The sequence below is a fragment of the Dunckerocampus dactyliophorus genome, chromosome 10 (assembly GCF_027744805.1).
Source record: "Dunckerocampus dactyliophorus isolate RoL2022-P2 chromosome 10, RoL_Ddac_1.1, whole genome shotgun sequence".
Lineage (NCBI taxonomy): Eukaryota > Metazoa > Chordata > Actinopteri > Syngnathiformes > Syngnathidae > Dunckerocampus > Dunckerocampus dactyliophorus.
Genome location: NC_072828.1, coordinates 29,826,295 through 29,846,768, shown reverse-complemented (window position 1 = coordinate 29,846,768; position 20,474 = coordinate 29,826,295). Strand labels below are relative to the sequence as shown.

The 20,474-nt window shown below is 42.2% G+C and overlaps 1 protein-coding gene across 5 annotated transcripts; it reads left to right on the top strand.

The window, feature by feature from the left end:
- Positions 1-827: 827 nt before the first annotated feature.
- Positions 828-20,271, top strand: LOC129189006 (ankyrin repeat domain-containing protein 13C). 5 transcript variants are annotated; one of them, XM_054790222.1, is made up of 14 exons: positions 833-931; positions 1,012-1,462; positions 2,481-2,522; positions 7,629-7,733; positions 14,078-14,163; positions 14,405-14,450; positions 14,559-14,625; positions 15,522-15,666; positions 15,756-15,887; positions 15,974-16,135; positions 16,805-16,884; positions 17,136-17,234; positions 17,382-17,482; positions 18,237-20,264. In XM_054790222.1, the coding sequence occupies exons 2-14, from the start codon at positions 1,105-1,107 to the stop codon at positions 18,365-18,367; spliced, it is 1,554 nt and encodes a 517-aa protein (XP_054646197.1). In that variant the 5' UTR covers positions 833-931; positions 1,012-1,104; the 3' UTR covers positions 18,368-20,264. The 5 variants fall into 5 exon arrangements, with proteins under 5 accessions (XP_054646196.1, XP_054646198.1, XP_054646197.1 ...); XM_054790221.1 differs by having other exon boundaries at positions 828-1,462; positions 18,237-20,263; XM_054790223.1 differs by lacking the exon at positions 7,629-7,733 and having other exon boundaries at positions 828-1,462; positions 18,237-20,269.
- Positions 20,272-20,474: the final 203 nt, after the last annotated feature.

Below are 20,474 nucleotides of genomic sequence, written 5' to 3'. Positions count from 1 at the left end.
ATGGAACTGAAAAATAAGGAATGCATCACACGATACTGATTGTGATACTACTCCTGGTATCGGTATGTGAATCGATCCGCTCGCTTCTGAGCTGGTTCAGCGCTGATGTAACATTTCCGGTTGTTTGGATCACCTTGCTTCTTTTTGTTATAATTGTATAACTTTAGATAGCCAACAACATACAACGTATGTATTTAACCACATTTTAAATGATATTTTCCTGCGACAAACGAATGACAGCAATTCAAAATAATAACAATAATAGTGATCTATTGCCTATTGGCTGAAGAAACTGAATTAAACGCTTTGTCGTTGAAAACAATGTGACTGCGTTTCCACTGTTGTGCCGTAGGGGGAAGACGAGATTCACATACTATATCTTGCAACTATTTATTTTTTTAAATGAAGCATTCGATGTGATACTTAAAAAATGCCCATCATAAAGACTGCAGATTTTAAATTACTAATAAATTACTTAATCAAAATATAGGTAGTAATAGTTTATAAAAGTCAGTCTTGTACATTTGTTATTTATATAAATTGTATGTAAATTGCATTATATACATATGTATATAGAAACAAATATTGATCATGTACATAGTACGTTTATTTTTTTATTGTATTCTATCTTTTTTTATTTTTTACATTTTTTTGTTTTTTTACTTTCATTTTTTAAAATTCTACTGTCTGTAAATTTGGCTGCCAAAGCAAAATAATTTCCAAAGTTAATTGCTCAGAAAACCCCCATACAAATGTATGGGTTTGTTTTGGTGGCCTGCCGCCTGTGACCATTAGTAACCTTTGCTGAACTCTCGCGATAACTCGAGGCGGAAGTCATCAGGCGAAGTCAACGAGAGGCGCTCGTGTTGTGCTGACAGCAGCGATGGCAGGATAACGAGCACTTTCTTTTTACACTAACCACTGAAAAGCAGTTAAGTGTTTGGATTTTCACATCAAAGCGTCGCTTTTAAGCGTCTTTCATGTTCTTTTATTCACGTTGTTTGTCTGAAGACTTCCAGCTGGCGAATCGCATCAGTTGGCCCGGAGGGTTCTCGTCAGCAACGACGACACCCTCGGCTCCATTCACGTCAGCGCTTTAAAAAAATGACGGGAGAGAAGATACGATCCTTGCGGAAGGACCACAGGCTGAGTCAGGACGATGACTTGCTGGAACCCGACAAAGAGGAGGCTGTCGCCGGGACGTTCACGGCTTCCAAGACGAACAAAAGCAGGGCGAGTCGAATCTTTAGCAATCACAAGTTAGTCAAGTCGGCATCGCAGCAGAACCAACACGTCAATGCAAACACACTGTCAACATCTGATGTCATTAATGACAACAACAAAAACCCCATCGTCAGTAATGGACAAGACTTTCCGGTCCATGAATGTGTGTTTAATGGAGATGTGCGACGCCTTTCGTCACTGATCCGGACCCAAAACATATCCCAGAAAGACATTCATGGTGAGTAACTGTGGGTGTGTTCACACTTGTCAAGCCGCCTATACTACAGTCCCTTTTGAGTCCTGGGCTGCTTTCACGCTTGACCAAACGAACCGTATTAGTGTAAAAGTGGTTGTCCACGCGCCGGGCTCGAGTTGGCGACCAGACATCCCCACCAAAAGAGAGGCAAATCCGTTTTAACCAGACCAAAAATGGCAAGTGTGAACACACTGAGCGTGGAGCCCCGGTGAGCGTGTTTTTTCGAAAATGTATGCCAATATTTTTGGCTTGGTTAGCGTACAATTTGTTGCGCGTCCCGTGGGGTTTTTAATGCACTGCACAAGTCCAACTGTGCTCTTAATGTATTTTTATTACAATATGTCCTTGTTAGCAGCCTGTTTGCTTGCTAATACATGGAAACAGGAAGCGAAGTCAGCTCCGTCGCCTGTCTGCAAGTATGATGTCATCAACGTTTGTCTCTGTAGTTCTTTGCCAACTAACAGCCTGAAAGTTTTTTTATAGGTTTACAATTTTAGTTTTACACACATAAAGCAATTGTAACTACTTGCGCTGTCAAATGATTAAAAATGGTAATCAAGTTAATCACAGTTTTCAAATTAATTAATCAGGATTTATCTGTATTTGCCACTATGTGTGAAATATGCCCATTTGTGCTGTGTTTTATTTTAACAGAAAGATAAATGACAGGACAGGATTACATACATTTGTATGTGTTAACAGCTCCAAATGAACTGATCAAGCTAAAAGATATCACATATGTCTGAAACTGTATTTGCTAGTCTCTTTAACAGTAGCAGAATCACACTTTAACCGTGTTATCATGAGCCAGGAAGTTTTGAGTGTAGCTGTATTTTCTGGGATTTCCTAGCATCTTTAAAAGCAGCAAATTGTACTTCCGCAGTAAGAGTTACGTGAGTGACTGAGTGATAAGAATACCCACTTACTGATTTTTCTTTGTCTTTTTGGAAAAAAATAAAGAGAGAGAAATGCAACTCATTGTGTCTTCTGCCTTCTTCAGGAAACACCCCGCTCCATCTGGCTGTCATGATGGGCCACAAAGGTGAGTCGGCAGCATTAAGATTCACATCAAGTCTGTCCTTTGTGTTGATTTTGAGCAGATGCTCGTGCACATAGCTGCGTGTGATGATGCTGTAGAATCAAACAGATGATTGGTGTGCACAGTGAATGCTGACACACAGAGGCTGGACTGTGTGTCAAATACGAATTCCCCGGCCCTTTGATTTTGCAAGTAGGCCGTTGAACACGTTGGAAAAAACACACCCGCCCTTTTTGCGGCAGGGAACAATTCAAGCAAATGGTCCTTTACTTTGGCGCTTCCACTGGTGTGCAGCATGGAACTGGAACAGCAGAGTGAAGGATTGCACGCTGTGGAATTGATTGTGCTAATGAGGTTGTCAGTCTCTGGCCTGAGCTGCTGCCATGTCCTCCAGGGACGCTCACATTGGACACAAGCATGAGATCATACAGTAGCCAGGGTGTGGCTGGAGAGCCTTTGTTTGTCTGTGCATCTTTATTAACCAGCACACCACCGACCGCTGGGATGGATATTAAAAATGAATGAACAAGAGCGCACAGAAAGTGCAGAGCTCTGCAAGGTTTAAGCATTTATCACCCTTCAACTCAACCTACAGTCTTGGATATTAATAGCTGAAAAAGTGACGTGGAAATGGGATCATAAGCTCTTATGTTTGTTCTACGACATACTGTACATGCTCAACCCATTGCATGCTTTGTTCCAGGTGTGACAGCAATGTCAGTCCACGGTGATATATCAAAAATTGTAGCGTGGAGGCAGGAAAGTGATTTTAAAAATGCTTCCATTCACACTACGTAAGAGTGAAGTTTAAAAGTGTTTTCTGCAACTTTTGCCGGTGTTTCAGGTCGCCGTCTCCACATGTTTAACTCGCGGGTGCCTCGACTGAGCGGTCCGCCAGGGAAACACTTCCCCTTCTCCTCACAATGACAGCATTTGATTCACATTAAGTCAATTTCGGTGAGAGTCTGTGTTTGACAGTAGATTTGGTTTTTATTCTGCCAATTCCGTCCGTGACTCCGTTAACGCGGAAATCATACCCAATACCCAATGTAGTAAACAGAATAAGAGACAATTAGTCATGTAAGACAGAAACAGGACTTGTCTCATGTTTTTTTGCTGTAAATGTGTTCCAGTGCTGGGGGAGCTGAGGTGGGGGGCGGACAGGAAGTGACGTTGGGGGGTTCAGAGTTGAGTTTTTGCTTACCCCCGTGTGAGGAAATATTCCAACCTGTAATAAAAGCCTTTTGTTCCTGCGATCAAATCTGGTGCTTGTGTGGCTCACCGAACATTACGGTAACAATACTGACACCTAGTGGCCAGTGTACAATACTACATATCATTACAATGTCTTTTGAATGCGTCTTCAGAAGGCCTTATATTTGTATTTTGCTTCATGTAACCATTTTTTAATGCTTGAAAATGCTTAATTACGCAAAAATACATAATGTGCTTAAATATTTGGGCTAATAATAGGCCGTATTCATCCACGAAACAGCTTCATTTATTAATGAATATATTTTGGAAAAAAAACGTGATAGAGCGGAGCCACGAAATTTAAAGTGCAAAGTGGGCCGAAATCCCCAAACAACACAATAAACTCCATACGTAAGCATGTATTTGCATATAGCATGCAGACGTATCAAGCTCAGAAAATTGGCTAAGGTGCTGTTGAACCTGCAGAAACTCATCAGTGGAAATTGTGCGGCTAGCATAACAGTTTTGCTGACAGCTAAACTAGAACACACCCATCAGTGCCGGGCTCCTGTGATGCAGTTGAACTCATCTGTTATAGCGTTTTTGTGCTTTTCAAGCACAGCTCGGAATAAATGCTGCCTTGGCTCCTGGGAAATCATCATTTGAGTCAGAATTCCTTTGCGCTTTGTACGGAATCAGCGCCGACAGAGCAAACGGAATACCAATGCCAGCTGCAGAAATTCTGTACTGGGAACAAAATGCAGCAGTTAGTGTCGAGCAAAGTCAGTCAAATTATGCTAAGTACGTAACACCCGAAAGGGACCATTATTAAAAAAAATTATGAGCAACAAAGTATTCCCAACATGGTTGACCCAAATATATTAGTACAACTAAAAAGCACCACAAACTGCAGCAGTTTCAGCGAGGAATGCCTCTCGGTGGTTACGTAATGTTGTCATTATTATTATTACACACTCATTGGGCGCCATATGTAGGTGAAAAGCTTAAGGCGGACGTCACACCGCACATGTCTTTTCCGAGCGTTGACCTCTCTTATCAGCTGCTTCATCCCAGATGTTTACCAAAGCACGGGCACAGATGTTTGATGTTTTACTTGCTGACGTAAAGCTGTCGTCGCAGCTGCCGTCACCTTAATCTGCCGGCAACGCCGCATCCTAAATCCATGAACTAGAGACCACCCAGATAGAAAGATCTCACAGAGCCAGTGGGGCGCAGGCAGTAGCTGTAAATACACTCAATGATATTGATAGCTTCTGAGAGCAATGATGATATGCAGAAGAGGAAGCTAGGACAGATATCAGTGCAGATAGCATCACAAAGCATCCACCTTTGCAATGCTTCAGAACACTGAGCACAAGAACAACCACTGACCTTTTCAACAGCGGAGTGGTACTACAGTTTGTTATGTAGTACAGTGCTACCTCGGTTTTTGTTATTAATCCGTTCCAAAGGGTCTAGGGCTGCAACTAACGATTATCATGACGTTTATCTGTTTGTTTGTTGTGTTCAAAATAACTTGAACATTTCTGAATGGATTTGGATAAAAACTTTCAGGAATTGTCAGTAATGGGAACTGGAAGAACTGATTACATTTTGGGGATGATCCGGAACACTGTCTGGATCCAGGAATTTTTTTAAGGATTCTTTGCCATTGCGAGATAGGACCATTTTCGCCATTTGTGCATATAACTCCACAGAGCGGAGCAGAAGCCTGGCGGCTCCAGTTGATGCGACAGCGTCTGCGGTGGAAGAACTTTGAATTCAGCATACAAAAATCTTTTTCATCGCCTTGAAACTTGGCACAAATTCCTATCCAATACAAGGAATATGTGAAGTTGCGCGCTCCTGTTGTTTTCCTCATGAAAGGAAAAGCAGAGTGGTGTGCTACCATGAAGAGGCGTCCTATCACATTGCTGAGATATGGTCCCTGTTGCAACAGTGAAAAAATGGCTTTTAAAAACCTGCTGAAAACATGGACTTGCAATGTCCAGCGAGCTTTGCAATCACAATGATTTAGCACAACAAGCTCTACCACAATTGTACAAGGAAGTTAGACAGTTGCTAAGCCTGATGCACCTGACAGGTTGGTGTTCCTGCCACAAAGTAAGGACATGCTTGTGTCTTCTACAAATGTTCACCTAAAATTCCACTGTTCAATTTAAAGTATTTTTGGGTTGCTGACATTATTAGCTGAGGATTTGAGCATAGTTAAGGTTTGTTATAAAAAGATTATGTTTTGTACTTTTTCTGTATTTATTTCAAAAAGAGAATGGCCTACTTGATATTAGAGGCTCTTTTTAGATAAGATTTTTGTATGTGCATCTTGCATGAAGCAAAAAAGATCCTCATGTGAAGTATTTATTTTAATAAAACAACTTGACATGCATATTTGGCTTTGATTTTGTCTAAAGTCACTTTGCTTAAAAAATGTGGGCATACATATCGTATATCGATATTCAACCTAAGTATATCAGGATATGAATGATGATGATAATGATGATAATAATAATAATGTGGTGGTTATGCATTTATATGGTCTCACAGTCACAGGCGACCCTTGGAGGGTAACCATAACTGTGATGTGACACATGGTGAAAAGAATTTTGACACCCCTGCCTTATATATTTTATATATTTTCTCTTATTATGTCTGCTATATTGTGTGATAGGAGTGTAAAGGTGGCTATAAGGGTGTTATTTCATGTCTAGAGGGCTCTAATAATGTTAAGACATCTTTAGAAGGTTGTAAACAGGAGAATGAAAATACTCAATTTACTGTATAAATGAGAAATACTACATGCCGGAAATTGACTTGTCACGGAGGGGTCTGGAACCAATTAACTGTGATAAATGAGGGATTATTGTTTGGATTTTTAGCATTTACAACAACATAACTTACTTTTGTCAACTTTTGTATTTTCTCAACGGTATTGGGGATCATCAAGATGTTTTCTGGCCTTAATGTTATTTTTGTTCAGCAGTGCTTTTGGTCTTGGAATTCTGCCATGCAGGCCGTTTTTGTCCAGTGTCTTTCTTATGGTGGAGTCATGAACACTGACCTTAACTGAGGCAAGTGAGGCCTGCAGTTCTCTGGATGGTGTTTGAAGTCTTTTGTGACCTCTTGTATGGGTCGTTGCTGTGCTCTTGGGGTAATTTTGGTTGGCCGGCCACTCCCGTGAAGGTTCACCACTGTTCCATGTTTTCACCATTTGTGGATAATGGCTCTCACTGTGGTTTGCTGGAGTCCCAAAGCTTTAGAAATGGCTTTAGAACCTTTTCCAAACTGATAGATCTCAATTCATCTCAGTTAAGTTGTGTTTTAACTTTTTTTCACACAGGGCCATGTAGGTTTGGATATTTTTCTCTCTTAATAATAAAAAGTTTCATATAAAAACTGCATTTTGTGTTCAGTTGTGTTGTTATTGACTAATATTTAAATTAGCTTGATGAGCTCAAACTTTTAAGTGTGACAAACATGCAAAAAATAAGAAATCAGGAAGGGGGCAAACACTTTTTCACATCACTCTATATGAGTCTCATTTGCGAGTATGCATTTACGTTCAGTTTGTCCTCGGGGCACTGCCGTAGTCAGGAAGCAGCTACTGCCATTATGTCAGTCCTGTCTCTTGTTGGGCTGTATTATTATCTTATTATGCATCATCTGCTTAAGTGTAATGTTCAATTAGCTGTCATTGTGTTCGAAGTCGCCATGTAAAATTGCTAATGCTAATTGCTAGCTAGCACATATATGGGATTTCCAATGTAAATGAACGTCGAGCTAGCGCATTTGCATCAATGCGTTCGGTTTATGTTGATGTATCTTCTATATCCTACATGCCAACGTGTGCTACAGGGTGAATGTATGACTGGACTGATGACTGCTTTCCTTGTGCAGAATGTGCCCATCTGCTGCTGGCCCACAATGCACCCGTGAAGGTGAAGAATGCTCAGGGATGGAGCCCCCTGGCAGAGGCTATTAGTTACGGAGACAGACAAATGAGTAAGTATCAGACTTGGCATTGCTGCGACCGTGCCGTGCGGTGAAATGACGACATGTAGCTTTTTATTTGTGGACCTTCAGTGAGTGAACGCAGTTGTGATCAACAGATGCAAATCCCAAAAAGTACTTGTGCAGTACCAGCCTGTCTTGTGCATGCCTTCCAGCGCTTTGGTGTGCCGATGAAAAGGAACTTGCTTGGCTGTTTTTCTCTACCCACATTGGCCAATTATGCTGCAGGCCCCCCAGTGTCAACCTTCAAACCACTCACCCTCACTGTCTGGCTCTGTAATGGTGGTAAACTTTTAGCCGTCTACCAGTAATCACTACACCACTGATTCCAATCAGCCTTTGTGGCAAGGTGGCACATTAAGGTTGGAATAGAAATGTGAATAGTGGAACTTCTGCTGTCAATGGAAATGGACAACCGCCTCCTTCCGTTTTCATCTTTCACACCTTTTTTGCATCCTCAAGTTCTGTAAAGAGATGTCTTTTGGGACAGCATCCTGACACGTTCTAGCAGCACCATGGCACGATGGCACTCCTCTCCACCCGACAGCCACCGTGACATCAAATGGAGAAGGTGCTAAGTGAGAATGACTTCTCTTTCTATACCAGGGGTGCCCAAAGTGCGTGTTTATTATTGGCCCCAAACACTTTCTGAAAATGTAATTTCACAGGAAAACTAAACAAAAAAAAGGAAAAATCAGCAGGAATTAAACAAGAATTAATTCAATGTTATGGGAATAAAGTGGCCACATGGTGGTCTAGTGGTTAAGCACGTTGGCCACACAGTCACAGTCAGGAGATCGGGAAGACCTGCGTTCCAATCTGCGTTGGGCATTTCTGTGTGGAGTTTGCATGTTCTCCCTGTGCGTGCGTGGGTTTTCACCGGGTACTCCGGTTTCCTCCCACATTCCAAAAACATGTATGTTAGGTTAATTGGCCACTCTAAATTGTCCATAGGTATGAATGTGAGTGTGTGTTTGGCGATATGTTGTCTGGCGACCAGTACAGGGTGTGCCCCGCCTGTCGCCCGAAGTCAGCTGGGATAGGCTCCAGCATACCTCTGCGACCCCCGGAAAAGGTTGGATTGCACCCTCCGGGTAGGGAATGAGGTCCTGCCCCAGGTGAAGGAGTTCAAGTATCTCAGGGTCTTGTTCACGAGTGAGGGAAGGTTGGTGCGTGAGGTCGACAGGTGGATCAGCGCAGCGTCTGCAGTAATGTGGTCGCTGTATCGGACCGTCGTGTTGAAGACAGGGCTGAGCCAGAAGGCAAAGCTCTCAATTTAGCCGTCGATCTGCATTCCCACTCTCACCTATGGTCATGAGCTTTGCGTCGTGACCGAAAGAACGAGATCGTGGATACAAGTTGCTGAAATGAGTTTCCTCTGTAGTGTGGCTGGACTCACCCTAAGAGATAGGGTGAGGAGCGCACTCATCCGGAAGGAGATCAGAGTAGAGCCGCTGCTCCTTCACATTGAGAGGAGCCAGTTGAGGTGACATCTAGTCCAGATGCCTTCTGGGCGCCTCCCTGGGTAGGTGTTCCGGGAATGCCCAGAGAAGGCACCAGGGCAGACCTAGGACACGCTGGAGGGATTATGTCTCACAGCTGGCCTGGGAACGCCTTGGTGTCCTCCCGGTGGAGCTGGAGTAGGTCGTCGGGGACCGGGAAGTCTGGCCTTCCCTACTGAGACTGCTGCCTCCGCGACCCAGAACCGGTTGAGCGGAGGAAAATGGATGGATGGATGGATGGATGGAAAAAGTTATTCGTATTATGGAAAAAAAATGAAAATATTTGGGGAATAAAGCCATGATATTCCAAGAACAAAATACAAAGATTATTTGAGAAGAAAGTTAAAATGGGAAAACTAAAAAACAACAGCATAAAATGGGTGAAGTTGATACTATTAATAGGCATTTTCACCTACAGTATAGGCCAAAGCAGTTTTTTCTTGAAATATATACGTAACCTCTACATATTACAAAAGCTACATGTGTTGCTTTAGCCCTTGCATTCTTGCATTCAAGTTTGGCCACCCGTGTTGTATATGAATGAAGTTGGAGCTGTGCGAGCTGAGACAGCATTCTGCGCTCGAGGCTGCAACTTTGACTGGAATAGAAGTGTGTTTGTCTGGGCCTGCCACACTTTGTCAACGCCACATTGCACTGATCTGCCAACAGCACGCTGGATTTCAACTGTAGTCTCAGGCTATTCTTAGCGTAAGTCATTTTATGAAAGCTCAGAAGTTATTTTTAACCGATGCTCGTAACCTCCATTTTCACCAACCTCGGCCACGTGTCTTCTAGTTTGGATTCCAACTGAGAGCAAAGGGAAGTATTTCTGACAAATACTGTAAATGGTATCACGGGTCATATCAGGGGTAGATTTGACTCACGGGAAATGTTGGACTATCATCTTGAACATAAGAAGATGTTTTGCAGTCAAGCAAAAGCGAAACACAAAACCAAACGGTAAAAACCACCCACAAAATATAAAATGTCACGTTTCTGCAGAGCTTTGGCATGGAAAGCTTGCTTCTTTGTCCCTCTCCGTCACACCAGTTACCCCAGTCTGCTTTCCATCACAGCCTCGTCTTCCTGGAGCTGCCGTGACGCAGTCCTGCGATTACCGTAATGACCCGTATATCACTAGAACGCACAGACTCGCTCGCTTCAGAAACCATTGGAATCATTTTGGTAGTTCAAGACTTACGGTGCAGCGGGACAAGATTAAGTGTGGTTTCCTCACGTCTGCTTTATATTCAGGAAGTTTGTCAGATTCTTCCTTAAGTTGGCTTTTTTACACGTTACTGCACTGCCAGCTTGCAGTCTTTCAAGGCAGACGCGTCGAAGAGCTGCTCGTGTGTGACAGTGACAGACACTAATTAGTGGTAATAGATGGCACTTGATGCATCGGACCGGAGGCTGTTTGCAAAACTCAAGGTTTTTTTGTATCGCTTTATTTACTGCAGTATATGATGTACACCTTCCCTGGGGGGCACCAGAGGACTGAACAGCCTAAGGAAAAATGACGGAAAAAACCTCCAGCTCTGTTTAAAGCCAAATGAGATCAATTTTTACTGATCCTTTTTTGTTTTGTTTTGTTTTTTTTTTTAATAATGAGCTTTTGTTACAAATATGAATTTGCAGCACTGAGACACATTGTCACAGCTACTGTGGTGGAGGGTGGCCCACAGTTACCAACGTCATACGGCAACCGGAAGCCAATATTATCCAATTTCAAAATACAGCGGCTCGGCAGCCGATCCAATCCTGAAGATCGGATTGGGACATTTCATGAAGAATAATGTTGTAATATTATGAGGAAAAATAACATAGTAGCATCAATATATTTTTAAAGTTGTAATATAAGGAACAAAAAAATTACTACGTTGGCATTTTTGCAAAATTAGGTTGCAGGAAAAGTTATAAAGTTGCGTGAAGTCAAAATATTACAGGAATAAAGTCATAATTACGAGAAGAAAATGTACTAGAAGAAAGCTGAAAAAGTTTGAAAATGAAAAAAAACAGCAGAAACGTAAAAACCAGCTGTAATTGGACAAGAATAAAGTCAAAATATTAAGAAAAAAAAGTATGAACAAAATCAAAATTGCAGAAAATTCAGTTGTGGAAAAAGTTATGTTACAAGAATAAAGTCAAACTATTATGGGAATACAGTCATAATTACGAGAAGAAACTGTACAAAAATAAAGTTAAAGTAGCTGCGAAATGTAAATAAACAACAGCAGAAACAGAAAAAACTGCTGTAATTTTCCGAGAATATAGTCAAAATATTAAGACAAAAAAGTTGTATTCCAACAAGAAAAAAAGTCTCAAATTTCCGAGCAAAATAAAATAAAGTTGTAATTTTTTGATTATTAGGTTGTGTAAAAGTTATAATATTACGTAAATAAAGTCCAAATATTATGGGAATAAAGTCATACAGTAATTACGAGAAGAACGCTTACAAGAAGTTGAAATAATTGTAAAAAACAACAACAGCAGACACCGAAAAAACTACTGTAATTTTACGAGAATAAAGTCAAAATATTAAGAGAAAAAAGTAGTATTCTAACAACAACAAAAGTTGCAAAGTTGTAATTTTTGGAAAATTGGGTTGCAGAAAAGGTTACAATGTTACGAGAAAAGAGTCAAAATATTATGGGAATAAAGATATAATTACTAAAAGAAAATTTACAAGAAGACAGTTTAAATAGTCGGAAAATTAAACAAAAACAGCAACAAAAGCAGAAACGGGGAAAACCAGAGATTAAAGTCAATATTAAGACAAAAGTCACAATTTTACAAACAAAATCAAAAGTACATTTTTAGAAAATTAGGTTGGGGAAAAAATCTCTAATCTTGTGGTAATGAAGTCATAATATTATGAAAAGGAAATGTCCAAAGATTCGTTATGAAGAAAACTGCAGTCAATCATCCAAATTTGCAACAATGACTGAATTGACTGAGCGGGTTATTTTAGTGTGTCCAGTGTGCAACCAACACGGAAGGCGTTCAGGCTGGTCCATCACCATGGAAAAGGACAAGCAAGCGTGCGGTACTCAAATGAAAGCTGCTTATTGCTCATGATTTTCAACGCATTTGCAGGCTTGTCTGTTGGTTGCATCCAGTCGTCCAGTTGCACTCCACCCCAGTCCGTTCACCTGAGACGTTTGTCAATATTGACTGTTCTCAAGTTCCTGGGCTGCTGCCAGTTCACCAGTCAAACCCAAAGAGACCTCAGCTGACTCAATGCGGTCTGAACTCTCTCCTGATTATTCCCAAGGAAGTGTTGGAAGCGTTCTCTGTGTGAATTAGTGTCAAGAGAGGGAGTTTGCTTTGAATGCCAATGTGGTCCCGGCTGGTTCTCCCGTACCTGGTGTCTGGGTGATCTGGGAGCAGATGGCTTCAGCAGCGAGGGGATCAGGGTGAGCACCAGCTGGAGCTTGTCCACACTCATTAGGCATCTGGGTCAGAAAGATGTTCTCATCCCGTGGTGTGTGTGTGTGTGTGTGTGTGTGTGTGTGTGTGTGTCTGAAGTCTGTGCTCATTTTGTGTTGCCTGGTGGGTCATAGACAACGTGATCAACATGTTTGCGTCGTTGGGGACGTAAGGGCGCTAGTAAGGCTTATCATGCTAAATGTCACAGGGATTGTTGTCATTTGTGCGCGTCGCTTCGGGACGCGTGCCACAGTTGGCGCTCTTTGAATGTTCTCAGCTCCTGTTTCCATTCCAGAGCACAGCCTGCAGCTGATTTCTTGTTCGTCAATGACTGCACTCCATTTCTTTTAGTCATGTGACTGTATTCCCTCCTGACTTCACACAAGCAGTTATGTCACTCAGAAGATTCCTGCTAATGCAGGGGTGCCCAAAATGTGGCCCGGGGGCCAGGTGCATCCCGCCACTGTTTTTTTTTTTTTTTTTTAATATCATTTTATATAATGTAACCAAAAAAAAAACAGCAGCAAAAATGTAAAAATCATTAGTTATTTTACAAGAATAAAGTCAAAATATAAAGAATAAACACATCATTTTAGTAGCATAAAGTTGAAATAAAAAAAAAGTCAGAATATTAGGAGAAATAAACAAAACAAATCAATGTCATTTTGGGAAAATTAGACTGAGACAAAAATGATATTATGGGAATAAAGTCATTTACAAGAAGAAATTTGAAATATTTGGAAATTTAAAACGGCAGAAATGGGGTGGGGGGGGGAACAGCTGTAAGTCCAAATATTAAGAGAAAAAGTCATCCAAGAGGCCACAAAAGACCCCACAACTAATATTTACATTAGTTTGAGGATCTGAAATGTTTAAGTGTGACAAACATGCCAAAAAAAAGAAACCAGGGAGGGGGCAAACACTGTACCTTCACTGTACCACCACTGTAGCTTCTTGTTAGCATAATGCTTTACAAAATATCAAAATGGCACAGTTGCGTCTTTTCATTTTTCATGAGGTGGCCCTTTCTGGATAAAGTTAGGACACCCTTGTTCTATTGAGGATACGAGTAGTCAGAGGATGTGCGGGTGCCTTGTTGCAGAGACGGCCTGTTAAACAGACTTTTATGCTCGAAGATGCTCAAGCATTTTGCTCCCTGCGGGTTGTCCCCTTGGCGCCGCTCTGATGCCGTATGGCGTAACCGCAGGAAATGACGATATCTCGGACCTGAAAGCTGTTGCTAGTGCTGTTCAGTTCACTACAGCATACTTGCTGTCATGAGTCTTATCATTCGTGCCATCTTGGCTTGAAGCAAATGCTTGGATTTGTGTCTCAGGGTTGAGGGGGTGTGCGTGGCTTATTTAATGAAATGGGTTTGTTGTCTTGTTTTTCTGTGTTGCTCAGTAACGGCGCTGCTGAGGAAATTAAAGCAACAGTCCAGAGAGAGCGTGGAGGAGAAGAGGCCGAAGTTGCTAACTGCGCTGAAAGAGGTACGTAGTACAAATACAATACAATACAAGCAGTGCAAAGTGGACAATGTAGCTGGAAACCCAGCAAGAGTCGTCCTGCATCACCTTTAGCCATGAAATTGGCAACCTAGTCATCAGTAACACTATTCCTCATAGGACATTTATCCCGTGGTATCCCCAATAGAAGGCTGAGATCACATCTACTCCGCTTTTATCTTTATTATTCTAAATTCATTCCACTCATTTACTTTGCAAACTGCAGCTTGGAGACTTTTACTTGGAACTTCACTGGGACTTCCAAAGTTGGGGTGAGTCAAGGCAAGGGTTGTATGTAGTAAACGTCGTAAAGCTGCGCATGATTGCTGGTGTATGAGGGGACCGCTGTGCTTTGTAAATGCATCCCCCCCCCCCTGCAGTGCCTCTGCTCTCCAGAATTCTGCCTTCTGATGCATGCAAGATCTACAAGCAGGGACTCAACATCAGGCAAGTGGAACACGTCCTAATACTTGTTAGGCTCAGAAGGAATCATATACCGTACCAGGCAGAAGTTTGGAGACACTTTCATATTCAATTACATGCAAAGGTGGCTCCAAACTTTTGGCAAAAGGCAAACGTTTGGAGACACTTTCTCATTCAATTAGATGCAAAGGTGTCTCCAAACTTTTGACTGGTACTGTACAGTGAATGAATTATTAGAGGAGCTCTGTGCAATACCTCCTAAAAGGGAAATTAAAATGTTACCCAAAAAAAGACCTAAACTTTGACCAGGATGTGCAACACATTGTTCTAAGCCAGCGGTGTCCAAAGAAAAACTAAAATAAAATAAAATAAAAATAAAGGAAACAACAGCAAAATTGGAAAATTTTACAAGAATAAAGTCAAAATATGATGGGAATATTGTCATAATATTCAGAGAAAATTTAGGAAGATTATTGAAGAAGAAAAGTGAAATATTTGGAAAATTAAAAAAAAAATGAGGGGAAAAACCCAGCAAGGGCCGAAGTGAATACGAATCATGTGCTTTTTCACCTATTTTTCACATATAGTATCACAAAGTTGAGATGCAGTGTTTTTTCCTTGAAACGTACACATAACGTCTTTGCATATCTTAGAAAATATCAGTGGCCCTCGCATCCTTTCATTTTTCAGTATGTGGATCTCGGTGAGGCCACAGTGTTCACATGTCCACATGTTCATGGAATATAAACGCAGTGAAGCCGCGTGTGCAGTAAACGCTGTGTGAAGACAAAGTAGGTCAAGCAAATGAAAAGGGACTTGGAGGCGGAGAACAAAACCTTGATGCGGGTGAAGAGAGTGTTTTTTTTCTGCGAGACCATCAGAGTGTAAACGTCCCAGTAAGATGCTGTGGATGTCCGCAGACTGGACACCACCTTGATAGACTTCACGGACATGAAGTGTCAGCGCGGTGACCTGAGCTTCATCTTCAACGGCAACGCCGTCCCTTCGGAGTCTTTTGTGGTGCTGGACAACGAGCAGAAAGTCTACCAGCGGATACACCACGAGGTTTGTGTTTATGCTTCATGATGTCGTAGGCTGGTCAGTTCCCACGTGGACGACCCGCCCGTGTTGACGCATCTGACGTACCTCCACAGGAGTCTGAGATGGAGACGGAGGAGGAAGTGGACATCCTGATGAGCAGCGACGTTTACTCGGCCACACTCTCCACCAAGTCCATCACCTTCTCCAGAGCACAGACCGGTTGGCTCTTCAGAGAAGACAAGACGGTCGGTGCCATCTGTCACGACGTCATGGCTGGAACGGTGACAAAGGGAATCTGATGACTTCATCCCCCTCCCACCCCAAACTCCAGGAGCGCGTTGGAAACTTCGTGGCGGATTTCTACTCTGTGAACGGCCTGGTGCTGGAGTCGAGGAAGAGGCGGGAGCATCTCAGCGAGGAGGACATCTTGAGGAACAAAGCCATCATGGAGAGTCTGAGCAAAGGAGGGAACCTCACAGATCAAAACTTTGAGGTGAGTCGGATCAGGAAACGACGACAAGCTGATTATTAGACTTATCGGGGGGGGGGGGGGGGGGGGGGGGGGGGGGGGCAGTGCTTCATCCCCTTAATGTGCTACGACGTTTCACATTACGACATTTTGTGTTGCGACTTTTGATGTTGAGACGTTTCACGTAAAGACGTTCCGCGGTTACGGCATTTTAGCGTTACGACATTTCATGTTAACAATTCACGTCGAGGTGTTTCGTGGTTACGGCGTTTCGTGTTACGATGTTTTGCGTTACGACGTTTTGTGTTCCAGTGGTTCGTGTGACGTCGTTTGGTGTTGCGGCTTTTTGTGTTAAGGTGATCGGTGATCATGACCGTCCGTGTTCCGATGTTTCACGTTCTGGCGTTTGCTAGTAAATGTTTAGTGGTTACTGTAGTAGTTCTGGAATGACTGTACTTTCTATGTTCTTCATGTGTTGTGTGTACATTGTGAGTGACGTAGGAGTTCATTTCGGTATCACTTAGTTCCCGTCGTAGGAACAGAACTTGTACGTAGACCGAGGACCTCCTGTAGTTGCTGATGATAAGAATAAATGCTGTAAAGTACATCCACCACGGAGTGCAAATCACTGTTGTGAGACCTTGCAGCAGTTGACAACTAACGTGAATCTTAAGTGTTTTTGTTGTCTCTCAGCCCGTGAGGAGACAATCTCTGACTCCGCCTTCACCCAACGTCGCATCCTGGGAAGAATACATCACCGCTGACTACGGAAAGTACGTATCAGTCAACAAATAGACAATCACTGCACGGCTAATGAAGGAAATACAACACGACACCAGAATGGGATCAGTCGTACGTGCTGAACGTGTAAAAAAAACAGGATGGAATTTGACAGGTGTTTACGGAATAAGACACCCAGGAGTACAGGAATAAAGGATGCGGCACGTGCTGGATGAGTTGGAGCATGACCTTTCGACAAGGGTAATCATTCTCACGTGTTCCCGGCGTGTGTGTCGTCCCGCAGAGCTCCTCAACTGGGGAGAGAGCTGGTGTGCAAAGAGAGCAAGAAAAACTTCAAGGCCACCGTCGCCATGAGCCAGGACTTCCCTCTCAGCATCGACTCGTACGTAAAAAAAGAATGTTACTTTCCTTTGCCATCGGAAGCCTCAAGCTTGGGGAGTCGTTGACACCACTGACGTGTTACTCTGATTGAAGATGACTGGTGGTTCTATACTGTATAGCTCTACCTTTGTCTTTTCTTCTCCATCAGGCTGTTGAATGTTCTGGAGGTGATCGCACCCTTCAAGCACTTTAATAAACTCAGGGAGTTTGTCCAGATGAAACTCCCCCCCGGTTTTCCTGTCAAACTCGGTAAGAAAACAAGCACACATTTCCAAAAGGATGACTTCAGTGGTGCGGGGCATTGGTGAAGGTGCCCTGGTATGCAAAATGGGCTTTTTAGTGGCGTTATAAAATGGTACATATGTGTCCCTAAACACTAATAATGATCTTAATCTATCATCGCTCTCACTTGTTTACTTTGCGCTTTTTAAGTTCGGGATGAAGGAAAAACCTCCTTCGTGGACCATCTTATAGACAGCTCTTTTTCAGAAACAAAAACAAACAAACAAAAGGCTTCGCTACACATCTTAAAAAACACCCAAGGCTCTACCAACTAAGTCCGCTTCCGACATGGGAGCTTTATCGTTTGGGTTTTCTTTGGCGAGTATGCTAACCAAGCATGATGTTAAAATGTCATGCTAGCACTTTAGCATCGCGTAGCTATGAGTGTTGCTGTTACGTTGTTGTGTGTTACTCGTGGCATCTCTCACGTTGGTCAAGAGTTGCAGTGAATGTGTCAAAAGTGGATAAAGTTCACAGGAGAGACACGCTCTGTCAGAGACTCACACAGCACATTAGCATTAAAGCTACACACACACGCACACACACACACACACACACACACACACACACACACACACACACACACACCAAAGGGGCGTGGAAAGAAAGTATCCATCCAGACTGGACATCGGGAGGTTTCACATTGCAAACAAAAGATTTCAGCCCAAAGCGTTTTGATGCCGTTCCAACATTCTTGTCCTATCTGTCCTTCGTCTTGCAGACATCCCCGTCTTCCCAACCATCACAGCCACCGTGACTTTCCAGGAGTTTCGCTACGACGAGTTTGAGGAATCCATGTTTAGCGTCCCCAACGACTACAAGGAGGACCCGAGCCGCTTTCCCGACCTTTAACCCACCCTCCCCCACGCCAAAAACAGCAGCCGTTCCTGGACAGCCGTTACCTCCGACAGACAGAATTGAGGCAACTTGAGTGACGGCTCGCTGGCGCCCCCTGCTGGATGCTGCCGAGTACGTACCCGTACATGCAAAAGCCGCGTTTCCAGCAAGCGATGCAGGCGACACAATCAGTAAATGAAAGCTTTGTTGAAGAAAAAGCACATTTTTGTCTTTCGGTACCATGTGCCTCTGCATTTGGGTGCCGAAAAGTACGAGACTGACTCCACTGCTTGGTGGGATCACGTGTTTTAGTCGTGTTTGGAAAGACAAAACACTGATTTTACTTCAGAGACACGCGTGTGCTTCTCTGGCCTGGTAACATCATGTGACGTGATGTATTTAACATGCACACATCTCCGAACATGCACTCAACACACTTTTTTTCTGTTTTTTTAAAGTCACTGTACCACTTTTTGTTGGAATTTACTTCATGTTTTGCAACTTTTAACAGCCCCTGCAGCTTTTTTCACTTTGGGTTCTCAATGATCCACCTAAAATGCCATAAACACTGCGGTTTTTCAGGGGTTCCCAAATGCGCCACCTAAAATGTCGAAAGGTTCCGCGACAAATGCGGAACAAATCCTACTGTAAGTGGCTTGTTTTTTATTTGGTACACTTCAAAATTAAGCTGAAAATAAGCTGCAATGGTGCAATGTAAAGAGAAAAGGCTCAATTGTTGATACTTCTAAGTTTTTTTTAAGCCTTTTTACAAAATTGAAAAAAAAATATATAAAAAGTTCCCCAACCCGCCTGGGTGGAAAAAGCTTGGACACGCCTGTCGTAAGGAATGAATGAATCACTTTGTTTGGCACACGTTTTCTCACAACATGTCTTCTGAATGCGTTCTTTCTCCCTGTGGTGTGTACTCAGATGTGTTTTGTTTTGTTCATGCTGTCACATGACTTGATCCAACAACATAGTGGATTGTAAACATGGTGGAAGTTGCTATTTTTGTACATAGACCTGTGTTTTTCAAGAAAAATATATCTCTTCTGGTATTTCTCTGGTGTGCTTGTTTTTTTTTATTTCAATACCGTAATCCCTCGTCACTTTGCTCGTCCAATTTTGTGACTTCATATATTTCATAAATCCTGCTGTTTCATGGTTGACTATGGCCTATCAGGCAAAAATATGCGCATTTAAGCAAATTGCATGTATTGTTTTGCCTAAATGAAGCATTCTTAAGCACAAAAATGGCTAAACGAAGTAAAATACAAATATAAGGCATTCAGAAGACTCATTCAAAGACGTTATGATGTGTAGTATTCTACACTGGTCACTAGGTGTCAGTAATGTTACATTAATAAGAGAACTACTTGGCGCTAATATGACTCCCAGTGCTAACGTACGGCCCGGCGACCCTCTGTAGTGCACAGCACATTCAAACAATACAATTCTAGAAAGCATTAGAAAAATAATATTAGCACAACTGGAAAAATAGCTGTGATTTTAAAGAGATAAAGTCTATGTTAAGGGGGAAAACCTTAGAATGATGGAAATAAAGTCATAATTACAAAAAGAAGATGTTTAAGAAGAAAGATTATTTTAAGAAGAATATTTGGGGAAAAAAATGGGAAAGAAAAACAAAGTTCATATTCATAATACACTTTTTCACCTACAGTATATCACAAAGCTGACATGCTGTTTTTACTTGAAATAGTGTGTATATAACTTATTAGCATTTAGAAAATATCAAAGTGACCCTTCCATCCTTTCATTTTTCAGTGTGGCCTTTGGTGGAATAAGTCTGACCAGGACTGTCAGGGTGACTTTTGGGGTATTATTTCATGTCCAAAGGCTTCTAGTAATTTTAAAAACTGTATTTAGAAGGTCATAAACAGGTTTTCTATGCTTGAACTACTAGAAAATATTCCATTCATAAATAAGGAATCCCATGTTGTGTAAATTCACTTGTCACGGTCGGGTCTGTAGCCAATTAATTACTAGACATTGTATTGTACGTTCCTTGTTTAAGGCGGTTAATTGGTTCCAGGTTCCATAGTTTCATAATTAGGGCATTGAAAACCTGTTTATGACTTTCTAAATAGGATTGTAAACATTA

Coding starts and splice junctions, on each gene's coding strand:
- LOC129189006 (XM_054790222.1), top strand. CDS start 1,105: ATGACGGGAGAGAAGATACGATCCTTGCGGAAGGACCACAGGCTGAGT. Junction 7,734..14,077: donor TTACGGAGACAGACAAATGA/GTAAGTATCAGA, acceptor TGTGTTGCTCAG/TAACGGCGCTGCTGAGGAAA. Junction 16,136..16,804: donor TCACAGATCAAAACTTTGAG/GTGAGTCGGATC, acceptor GTTGTCTCTCAG/CCCGTGAGGAGACAATCTCT.